This window comes from Hordeum vulgare, chromosome 5H (assembly GCF_904849725.1).
Source record: "Hordeum vulgare subsp. vulgare chromosome 5H, MorexV3_pseudomolecules_assembly, whole genome shotgun sequence".
NCBI classification, from domain to species: Eukaryota; Viridiplantae; Streptophyta; class Magnoliopsida; order Poales; family Poaceae; genus Hordeum; species Hordeum vulgare.
In genome coordinates this window covers 566,525,974-566,537,746 of record NC_058522.1, presented here as the reverse complement: position 1 = coordinate 566,537,746, position 11,773 = coordinate 566,525,974, and the positions used below count along the sequence as shown (strand labels likewise).

The 11,773-nt window shown below is 48.2% G+C and overlaps 2 protein-coding genes across 2 annotated transcripts; one reads left to right on the top strand and one right to left on the bottom strand.

Moving 5' to 3' along the window:
* Positions 1–208: 208 nt before the first annotated feature.
* LOC123453123 lies at positions 209–990 on the top strand. The gene has a single exon (XM_045129888.1). The coding sequence runs from the start codon at positions 270–272 to the stop codon at positions 741–743; it is 474 nt and encodes a 157-aa protein (XP_044985823.1). The 5' UTR covers positions 209–269; the 3' UTR covers positions 744–990.
* Positions 991–1,065: 75 nt separating this feature from the next.
* LOC123453122 (GDP-mannose transporter GONST1-like) lies at positions 1,066–3,967 on the bottom strand. The gene is made up of 9 exons (XM_045129887.1): positions 3,626–3,967; positions 3,309–3,498; positions 3,085–3,224; positions 2,827–2,956; positions 2,623–2,721; positions 2,350–2,504; positions 1,775–1,891; positions 1,586–1,683; positions 1,066–1,482 (listed from the first exon to the last, which is right to left on the bottom strand). The coding sequence occupies exons 1-9, from the start codon at positions 3,832–3,834 to the stop codon at positions 1,433–1,435; spliced, it is 1,188 nt and encodes a 395-aa protein (XP_044985822.1). The 5' UTR covers positions 3,835–3,967; the 3' UTR covers positions 1,066–1,432.
* Positions 3,968–11,773: the final 7,806 nt, after the last annotated feature.

Sequence of the window (11,773 nt, the reverse complement as noted above, 5' to 3'; positions counted from 1 at the left end):
GCGGCGAAAAAATCGGACGGCCGAGGCGTATTACGTTCCAAAATTAAATCAGATCTTTTTACGGTAGGAGACGAAGCAACGCTGGCCCTAGAACCGAATGGATCCCACTAGCGCTTGTGCCGAGCCCACGCCGACCTCTCGCGCGCGGGACGCACGCCCAGCGCACCCGCCGGCCGGTGGCTGGCGCGCACACGTAGGCACGCATGGTGAGGATAAGCCGCCTGTGGCCACCGTCCCCTCCCGTTCGCCTCCCTCCCGCCCACGCATATATGGCCACCCGATCGCCACCCTCACCAAGCTCAATAGTACCACCATACACACATTTCGCCGCCAAGAATCGCCAAGGGATCCAGGGGAGCTACCTAGCGTTAGCAATGGCATCGGTGGGGTTCGGCAGCAGCGTGGCGGCCGTGGCGCCGGCGTCAGCCTCGTCGGCGGGCAGGAGCAGCCTTCGCCCGCGGCGGACGCGGCTGGCGGTGCCGGCGGCGACGAGGGGCACGCCGGCTCCGGCCAAGAAGGAGAAGAGCATCCTCGACTTCATCGTCAGCGCCATCGTCAAGGACGAGCAGGAGTTCATCGAGACCAACCCGCTGCTCAACAAGGTGGACGGCCCGGCGCCCTCCGCCGGCGGCACCGCCTCCAGGAAGGCCGGCGGCACCACCTCCGCGGGAAAGAAGCCCGCCGCCGACAGCGAGGGCGGCGGCGGCTTCAACCTCGGCGGCCTCTTCGCCAAGAAAGGCTAACTGGACCAGCTAGCCGACCTATGTACGCTCGCGCTTCTCATAGCTCGATTTATTGCTGTAACTCCATGAAAAACATCGCAGAGATTTGCATATATGTACACGCGGTGTGACTACTCGAATGTTTCTTGCTGTGATAATTGCCTTATAGTTTTGTATTCTTCAAACAACATCTCTCAAAGGCTCAGTATGATGTACTCATGGTAATCTTGCTTTGCTAAGATCACAATACTGACAACCTTATCTTTGAGATTGCTGATTTTATGCATGGAGTAGATATCTAGAATTCTAGACCATAGCCAAAGATTGGTTGGCTGTGATATTCCAATTTACAATGATTAAGAACCTGAAAATATCAGAGAAACAGAGGAAGCTCTTTGGGTCACAGCAACAGCAAACCCCCCAAGGTTGGAGTTGCCAAATATTCTCCCTTTATTTCGTATGGTTGTTCTGCTCAACTTCTTGAGCAGATCAACAATTGGATAGAGTTTGTGGCAAGTCTTGCAAACTGCCTTGTGCGTGCTTGCTTGACACAGTTATGAAACAAAACTGGGAAAGAACAAACAGAATGTTTCATGAAATCCATATCGACTCGTCAAGGTCAAACGGACTCTGATCGTATATCTGTACAGTTGATAGGAGGCCTTGCCGTGCCATCTTGTCGTGCTACAATCACGCCAGGAGAGCGAACATTAGGACTTGGACATCTTTGCCTTTGCGAAGAATATCCCAGCAAAAAGACCTGCAGATGTTAAGATCAGGTAGAGGAATGCATCAGAGGTTGCACTCATAGGGTAGCAAGGTAGCATGTGCATAACCCAGCGGCGATGAAACAGAGTACTCACCGAAAACTATGCTGAACAAATTTTCGACGCTAACAGGGACGTTGAATAGCAAGACACCAGCGACCGAAATGGGTATCTTGTTTAGTGACCCAACAAGGCTGAAAAGGAAAAGAATGATTATCAACATGTGAAGAACTTTGATTTTTCTTTTTCAAGATGTGATGGGTTAGTAGTAACATAACATCTCACCTGTAAGTTGTTGGGCCAGTCTCCTGTAAAAACCACACGGATGAGAAGCTGATCGCTAGACCTAACAGTCCACTGGCCGTCGCAAAAAACCAGAACATGGGCTCTCTGATAACTTCGCTGCATATGGCATGAGAACACATGTATAAGTGCAACTGGAAAAACACGCACAACCTGAAAGAACTATTAATTGTTGGTTGATCCAAAAGCAGATCTCCTGCCATCTTTTGGAAAAATAATGAACTATTACGGGACACGATAGTGGAACACTCTTTGATTTTTCCATTTCATCTGACTTCATCTTAAAGTTGGTTACAGCGGTAGCTTCTTTTATGAGCAAACTCAAAACGTCCATGACAAGTTAAATTTCAAAGTGGAGCAGAACAAAATGAGTTTTTAATACCTACGGATACATAAGTTGCATAAATAGTGCATGATAACTACTGCTTGGCAAGTTAGTAATGTAAACTATACTCTAGAATGCCAAGTCCTGAATAAATAAGAGTTGCTGCACACCATGATAAGTTCACCTTTGCTTTTACGTATGGTTAAGATAAGGAGTAAGATTGAGTTCTTACGTTTGGTACACATATTCCCACTCATTGAAGACAATGATCAAAATGACCGCGAAAGGGATCGAGAGCGCATTGTTAAGTAACACCATTGAAACTTCATTGAGGGAACCGGATTTCGTCGATTGTTTGGCTGTGTCCATCAAGCGTCTCAGTGTAAGCTGATATGAGAAATCATATGTTAGAGATCAGTCAAAGAGGGACACTGAAACCGATATGGTTCAAGATTAAACACCAAAGGTGTGCATAACACTATATATGAAGATAAAATGAACTAACCGAATAGGCTGCCGTCAGAAAGCAATTCAAAATCTGCCACGTGTAGCCGATTAGATGGAAAGAAAGATCTGTCATGCCGCCACTTACGGCTGATATAATCTGCAAGGGGAACAACAGAGAGAAAGGACACTGAGCTCAGCAATCATGTTGGTCTCTTCTTACACTGTTAAAAGTCATTAGCTAATGGTAACAAATAGGACGTACCATCATACACAAGGCAGCCCAAACCTGTTTGTTCTGACACTTCCTGAAAACATATATCTCCCCTATAGCCGTTAAAATGTTGGTCATGTTCTTCAATATCGTCACCATGGCAACGTTTATGTACTTCAAACTGAAACGTGATAGAAACGAAAGGGGAAAGAAAGAAGGTTAGGCCATCGATGTTCCAAGAAAATGATACATACCACTTCAGAGTTCAGAGCTATGGATTGCACATTTAAAGTGTCGAGCAGGGCGTACCTGTACATTCCGGTTACTAGCATCCCAACAAAAATGAGATTAACTGGAATCCAGACTTTAATCAGCTTCCACGTCAGTTCTTCCGTTGAAATTACGGCGAAGAACTCGAGTACCACGAGAATGACCACGGATATAAGATTCTGAACCAAAAGCAGTCATGATCAGCACAATGCAAGCACCACAAGTCCACAACTCATATGCTTAGACATCAGTGAGATGATTACCTGGTATAACATGAGTGAGATGCCAGCATTAAAGTTGTAACTGGAGAGAACCACCTTGTTGAGCAATATCATGCTGCAAGAAGCTATGCAGTATGATATCCCAGAGAGCAGAGGCCCAGTCTTGTTTCCCAGCCTGCTCTGCTGCTGCTGAATCAAGGTGTCAAAAACATCTGAGGTCTTCCTCGACAGCCTGCGAAACAAAGCGCAGAACCAATCCGTCAGCTCCATCTCTTTGATCCATCTCTGAAGCTGATATCCATACGAAATTTATTTAACCGAGTGGCAGAAACTACAACTGGTGCTACTGCATTACGTACTTGTTGGAGGCCGCCTTCCGGGCGACGCTGGCGGCGACGTTGATGATGGAGTTGTTCTTCTGCTTGAGGAAGCCGTGGATGATCTTGTACACGGAGGCGTCGCCATCCTTGACGGCGACGGCGGCGACGCTCCGGTTGGGCGACATGGCCTCCTCGATGTCATCGCCGTACACAACGAGGGAGCCGGTGGGGCTGTGGTCCAATGACATGGAGACCGGGCCGGAAGCGTGTGAACCTCGGCGGCCGGGGAAGAAATGCAGGGCGGTGGAGGTGATGCTTCCAAGGAGGACGAGGAGGAGGAGGAGGAGGAGATGGTGGGCAGGAGGCGAGGGGGGCGGGGGATTCTAAAGTGGGGGATGCGGAGATTCCTTTCAACGCCATAGACGGGCTTGGAGGGGACGCAAAGTGGGGCGGCGGGAGGTGGAAGAAGGGGGCCGGCGACTTCGGTGGTGAGTGGGTACGTACGCCGCGCGCGGGTCAACGCGGGCGCGGCCTCGGGGCGCGGGGGAGGGGTGCCGGCGTGCGGCGGAAGGGACTGAGGTCGCGGGCCGGCGGGGGAGCCGAGGAGGTGGAAGGGAGACGACGACGCGTGCGGCGGTGCCCATGTTCGCCCATGGACGACGAGTGTTGGAGTCAAACTCAAGCCATCGCCGAAAAGAAAGGTTTGACATTGCTGGCGCATCATGATGGCCTTCCTACGCTATGTTGACCTTGGATTTAAAAAGCTCTCCCATTCCTTTTACATTGTGATCCAAAATTAGAATGCTTATATGGCCCTCCGAATTTTCTCTGATTTGGATTTCTAAACTTTTCATCCGCAAATGGTCCAATCCCTTGCCAGCATAACTTAGACAGTTTGAGGACCAATTCTCACGAACAATCTTGTTGGATGTGGTTTTGACCTGCGCAGAAAATCCCCCCGTCCCTTCCCGCATGGTTTAGGGGGATGGGGCCCCTGTCCGAGTGGTGCCCGTCCGGGGATGGAGATGACTTCGAGTTCGTGCTTCGGCGGATTCAATTTGGGTCCAAGGTGGGCCTAAGCTCCCGCTCAGGGTAGGCGATGGCGGCCCCGGTACGAGTGGTGCCCGCGGGCTACGAGGTCCCTCTCCTTGCGGGTGCTGTGATTGGTGGTGGTGGTCGAGACATCATGACTTTGTCTGATAGATGGGCATCGAATACCATGGACATGGCGTCGTGTGGGCGTGCTCGGCGACAAACATTGACAATCACTCGGTTGTGTCTCCCGTAGGCGTGGGCATCCGCAACAATGGAGGCATCGATCCAGACTCCATGGCTGATCTCATGCTAGGAGTGAAAGGAGAATTGTTTTACATCTCCCATTGTGGTGAGCGCCTCGTGATGTGGGCGGGTGGTGGTCTCTCGGACAAGAATGTCGGTGTGGCAGCGTCACATGGCGGTTCGCATGGTTGGCACTCCGGCGGGCACCACTCGGACCGGGCCCGTTCCTTTTGTCATGTGGGTGGCGAAAGGTGGAGCAGTGGGTGTCTTGGGCGTGCTCTTTGTCTCGGGTAGTGGCGGCGCCGCAATCTGGATCTGGACATCTGGTTTCTTCACGCTTGTTGTGGAGACCTCGAGGTACGGTTGGCGATGGATATCCATTACCATATACACGATGGGTAAAAATCATATTAGGTTAAGATATGGGACAAAAAGTTACCCATGAGTATATAAATAGAGAAATTTCAAAGCCAATGGATAGAGCGGGTACGGGTGTAGGTGTTGGGGAACGTTGCATGGGAAAATAAAAATTTCCCTACGCACAGGAAGACCTATCATGGTGATGTTCATCTACGAGAGAGAGATCAGATCCACATACCCTTGTAGATCGCTCAGCAGGAAACGTTAAGAAACGCGGTTGATGTAGTGGTACAGCTTCGTGAATCAAATCACCGTCGCCCACGATCCTTCCCGATCTAGCACCGAACGGACGGCACCTCCGCGTTCAGCACACGTACAACTCGATGACGATCTCCGCCTTCTTGATCCAGCAAGAGAGAATGGAAAGTAGATGACTTCTCCGGCAGCGTGACGACGCGCCGGTGATGGTGATGATCTATTCCTGCAGGGCTCCACCCGAGCTCCGCCGAAATTCGATCTAGAGGAAGAACTACGAGGTATAGGTTTGAGTTGCACGTGGCAAAGTTGCGTCTCAAAAACCCTAAAACCTCTAGTATATATAGGAGGAGGGGAGGGGCTAGCCTTGGGGCTCAAGGGAGCCCCTAGGGTGCTGGCCGAAGTGGAGAGGAGGACTCCAACTCCAATTCGGTTTGGGGAAGGAGGAGTCCTCTTCTCCCTTCCCACCTCCCTCTTTTTTTCTCTTTTCTTTTGGTTTTCTTCTTCTGGCGCCATGGACCACTTGGGCCGGCTTCACTAGCCCACTAAGGGCTGGTACGCCACCCAAGGATCATTGGGCTCACTCCCGGGTGGGTGGGCCCCTCCCGGTGAAAACCCGGAACCCATTCGTCACTCCTCGTACACTGCCGATAATGCTCGAAATCTTTTCGGTGACCAAATGAAACCATCCTATATATCAATCTTCGTTTCTGGACCATTCCGGAAACCCTCGTGACGTCCGTGATCTCATCCGGGACTCCGAACAACCTTCGGTCACCAACACCTATAACTCAACTATACCGAAACGTCACCGAACCTTAAGTGTGCAGACCCAGCGGGTTCGAGAACTATGCAGACATGACCCGAGACACTCCCCGACCAATATCCAATAGCGGGACCTGGATGTCCATATTGGATCCTACATATTCTACGAAGATCTTATCGGTTGAAACTCTGTGCCAAGGATTCATATAATCTCGTATAACATTGCCTTTGTCCTTCGGTATGTTACTAGCCCGAGATTTGATCGTCGGTATCTCTATACCTATTTCAATCTCGTTACCGGCAAGTCTCTTTACTCGTTCCGTAATACAAGACCCCGTGACTAACACTTGAGTCACATTGCTTTCAAGGCTTATATGTGATGTTGTATTACCGAGTGGGCCTGAGATACCTCTCCGTCACACGAGTGACAAATCCCAGTCTTGATCCATGCTAACTCAACAAACACCTTCGGAGATACCTGTAGAGCACCTTTATAGTCACCCATTAACGTTGTGACGTTTGATACACACACGACATTCCTTCGGTGTCAGTGAGTTACATGATCTCATGGTCATAGGAATGAATACTTGACACGCAGAAAACAATAGCAACAAAATGACACGATCACATGCTACGTTTGTAATTTGGGTCTTGTCCATCACATCATTCTCCTAACGATGTGATCTAGTTATCAAGTGACAACACTTTGCATATGGTCAGAAAACCTTAACCATCCTTGATCAGCTGGCTAGTCAACTAGAGGGCTTATTAGGGATATTGTTTTGTCTATATATCCACACATGTATCTATGCTTTCATTCAATACAATTATAGCATGGATAATAAACGATTATCTTGAAACAGAAAATATAATAATAACTATTTTAGCATTGCCTCTAGGGCATATTTCCAAGAGTCTCCCACTTGCACTGTTGGGGAACGTCGCATGGGAAACAAAAATTTTCCTACGCGCACGAAGACCTATCATGGTGATGTCCATCTACGAGAGGGGATGAGTGATCTACGTACCCTTGTAGACCGTACAGCAGAAGAGTTAGTGAACGCGGTTGATGTAGTGGAACGTCCTCACGTCCCTCGATCCGCCCCGCGAACAATCCCGCGATCAGTCCCACGATCTAGTACCGAACGGACGGCACCTCCGCGTTCAGCACACGTACAGCTCGACGATGATCTCGGCCTTCTTGATCCAGCAAGAGAGACGGAGAGGTAGAAGAGTTCTCCGGCAGCGTGACGGCGCTCCGGAGGTTGGTGATGATCTCGTCTCAGCAGGGCTTCGCCCGAGGTATGTGGTCGGGCTGCCGTGGTAAAGTCGACTCAAATCAGCCCTAAAACCTCTGTATATATAGGTGGGAGAGGGGGGGCCTTGCCTTGGGGCTCAAGGAGCCCCAAGGGGGTCGGCCGAGCCAAGGGGGGAAGGTCTCCCCCCCAAACCGAGTTGGACTTGGTTTGGTGGGTGGGAGTCCTTCCTTCCCTTCCCACCTCCTCCTTTTTTTTTTCTTTCTCTTTGATTTTTCTTCCAATGCACATAGGCCCCTTTTGGGCTGTCCCACCAGCCCACTAAGGGCTGGTGCGCCACCCTCAAGGCCTATGGGCTTCCCCGGGGTGGGTTGCCCCCCCGGTGAACTCCCGGAACCCATTCGTCATTCCCGGTACATTTCCGGTAACTCCGAAAACCTTCCGGTAATCAAATGAGGTCATCCTATATATCATTCTTCGTTTCCGGACCATTTCGGAAACCCTCGTGACGTCCGTGATCTCATCCGGGACTCCGAACAACTTTCGGTAACCAACCATATAACTCAAATACGCATAAAACAACGTCAAACCTTAAGTGTGCAGACCCTGCGGGTTCGAGAACTATGTAGACATGACCCGAGACACTCCTCGGTCAATATCCAATAGCGGGACCTGGATGCCCATATCGGATCCTACATATTCTACGAATATCTTATCATTTGAACCTCAGCGCCAAGGATTCATATAATCCCGTATGTCATTCCCTTTGTCCTTCGGTATGTTACTTGCCCGAGATTCGATCGTCCGTATCCCCATACCTATTTCAATCTCGTTTACCGGCAAGTCTCTTTACTCGTTCCCTAATACAAGATCCCGCAACTTACACTAAGTTACATTGCTTGCAAGGCTTGTGTGTGATGTTGTATTACCGAGTGGTCCCCGAGATACCTCTCCGTCACACGGAGTGACAAATCCCAGTCTTGATCCATACTAACTCAACGAACACCTTCGGAAATACCTGTAGAGCATCTTTATAGTCACCCAGTTACGTTGCGACGTTTGATACACACAAAGTATTCCTCTGGTGTTAGTGAGTTTATATGATCTCATGGTCATAGGAACAAATACTTGACACGCAGAAAACAGTAGCAACAAAATGACACGATCAACATGCTACGTCTATTAGTTTGGGTCTAGTCCATCACGTGATTCTCCTAATGACGCGATCCAGTTATCAAGCAACAACACCTTGTTCATAATCAGAAGACACTCACTATCTTTGATCAACTGGCTAGCCAATTAGAGGCTTGCTAGGGACAGTGTTTTGTCTATGTATCCACACATGTAAATGAGTCTTCATTCAATACAATTATAGCATGGATAATAAACGATTATGTTGATACAGGAATTATAATAATAACTATATTTATTATTGCCTCTAGGGCATAATTCCAATAGTCTCCCACTTGCACTAGAGCCAATAATCTAGCCCTCACATCATCATGCGAATTACATTGTAATAAATCTAACACCCATACAGTTCTGATGTTGATCATACTTTGGTCGTGGAAGAGGTTTAGTCAGCGGGTCTGCTACATTCAGATCCGTGTGCACTTTGCATATATTTACGTCCTCTCCTTCGACGTAGTCGCGGATGAGGTTGAAGCGTCGTTTGATGTGTCTGGACTTCTTGTGAAACCGTGGTTCCTTTGCTAAGGCAATGGCACCCGTGTTGTCACAGAACAAGGTTATTGGATTCAGTGTGCTTGGCACCACTCCAAGATCCGTCATGAACTGCTTCATCCAGACACCCTCCTTAGCTGCCTCCGAGGCAGCCATGTACTCCGCTTCATATGTAGAATCTGCTACGACGCTTTGCTTGGAACTGCACCAGCTTACCGCACCCCCATTAAGAATAAATACGTATCCGGTTTGCGACTTAGAGTCGTCCGGATCTGTGTCAAAGCTTGCATCGACGTAACCTTTTACGGCGAGCTCTTCGTCACCTCCATACACGAGAAACATCTCCTTAGTCCTTTTCAGGTACTTCAGGATATTCTTGACCGCTGTCCAGTGATCCACTCCTGGATTACTCTGGAACCTACCTGCCATACTTATGGCCAGGCTAACGTCCGGTCTAGTGCACATCATTGCATACATGATAGAACCTATGGCTGAAGCATAGGGGACGGAACGCATATGCTCTCTATCTTCATCAATTGCTGGGCACTGAGTCTTACTCAATCTCGTACCTTGTAAAACTGGCAAGAAACCCTTCTTGGAATGTTCCATTTTGAACCTCTTCAAAACTTTATCAAGGTATGTGCTTTGTGAAAGTCCTATCAGGCGTTATGATCTATCCCTATAGATCTTAATGCCTAGAATGTAAGCAGCTTCTCCTAGGTCCTTCATAGAGAAACTTTTATTCAAGTAATCCTTTATGCTCTCCAAAAACTCCACGTTGTTTCCAATCAGCAATATGTCATCCACATATAATATTAGAAACGCCACAGAGCTCCCACTCACTTTCTTGTAAATACAAGATTCTCCAACCACTTGTATAAACCCAAATGCTTTGATCACCTCATCAAAGCGTTTGTTCCAACTCCGAGATGCTTGCACCAGTCCATAAATGGATCACTGGAGCTTGCACACCTTGTTAGCATTCTTAGGATCGACAAAACCTTCGGGTTGTATCTTATACAATTCTTCCTTAAGGAAACTGTTAAGGAACGCCGTTTTGACATCCATCTGCCAGATTTCATAATCGAAAAATGCAGCTATTGCTAACATGATTCTGACGGACTTAAGCATCGCTAGGGGTGAGAATGTCTCATCGTAGTCAACTCATTGAACTTGTGAAAAACCCTTTGCCACAAGTCGAGCTTTATAAACGGTCACATTGCCGTCAGCGTCCGTCTTCCTCTTAAAGATCCATTTGTTATGAATAGCCTTGCGGCCCTCAGGCAGTACCTCCAAAGTCCACACTTTGTTCTCATACATGGATCCTATCTCGGACTTCATGGCTTCTAGCCATTTGTTGGAATCTGGGCCCACCATTGCTTCTTCATAATTTGCAGGTTCATTGTTGTCCAACAACATGATTGATAAGACGGGATTACCGTACCACTCTGGAGCAGTACGTGGTCTCGTCGACCTGCGTGGTTCGACAGAAACTTGAACCGGAGTGTCATGATCATCATCATTAACTTCCTCCTCAACCGGCGTCGCAACGACAGAGGTTTCCCCTTGCCCTGCGTCACCATCCAGAGGGATGAGAGGTTCGACAACCTCGTCAAGTTCTATCTTCCTCCCACTCAATTCTCTCGAGAGAAACTCCTTCTCGAGAAAAGCTCCGTTTTTAGCAACAAACACTTTGCCCTCGGATTTGAGATAGAAGGTGTACCCAACTGTCTCTTTTGGGTAACCTATGAAGACGCACTTTTCCGCTTTGGGTTCCAGCTTTTCAGGCTGAAGCTTTTTGACATAAGCATCACATCCCCAAACTTTAAGAAACGACAACTTTGGACTTTTGCCATACCACAGTTCGTATGGTGTCGTCTCAACGGATTTTGATGGTGCCCTATTTAAAGTGAATACAACTGTTTCTAATGCATAACCCCAAAACGATAACGGCAAATCGGTAAGAGACATCATAGATCGCACCATCTCTAATAAAGTACGATTACGACGTTCGGACACACCATTACGCTGTGGTGTTCCAGGCGGTGTCAACTGTGAAACAATTCCACATTATCTTAAGTGAGCACCAAACTCGAAACTCAGATATTCACCCCCACGATCAGACCGTAGGAACTTGATCTTCTTGTTACGATGATTTTCAACTTCACTCTGAAATTGCTTGAACTTTTCAAATGTTTCAGACTTGTGCTTCATCAAGTAGACATAACCATATCTACTCAAATCGTCAGTGAAGGTGAGAAAATAACGATATCCGCTGCGTGCCTCCACGCTCATCGGACCACACACATCGGTATGTATGATTTCCAACAAGTCACTTGCACGCTCCATTGTTCCGGAGAACGGAGTCTTAGTCATCTTGCCCATGAGGCATGGTTCACGCGTGTCAAGTGAATCAAAGTCAAGTGACTCCAAAAGTCCATCATCATGGAGTTTCTTCATGCGCTTTACACCAATATGACCTAAGCGGCAGTGCCACAAAAATATGGCGCTATCATTGTTAACTCTAACTCTTTTGGTCTCAATGTTATGTATGTGTGTATCACTATCAAGATTCAATATGAACAATCCT

Bases quoted from the DNA above. Each gene is read 5' to 3' on its own strand.
- LOC123453123 (XM_045129888.1), top strand. From the start codon at position 270: ATGGCCACCCGATCGCCACCCTCACCAAGCTCAATAGTACCACCATAC.
- LOC123453122 (XM_045129887.1), bottom strand. From the start codon at position 3,834: ATGTCATTGGACCACAGCCCCACCGGCTCCCTCGTTGTGTACGGCGAT. The intron at 2,957-3,084 runs GTACGCCCTGCT...ATCACGTTTCAG, and splicing joins CTAGTAACCGGAATGTACAG to TTTGAAGTACATAAACGTTG. The intron at 2,722-2,826 runs GTACGTCCTATT...TTCCCCTTGCAG, and splicing joins GGGCTGCCTTGTGTATGATG to ATTATATCAGCCGTAAGTGG.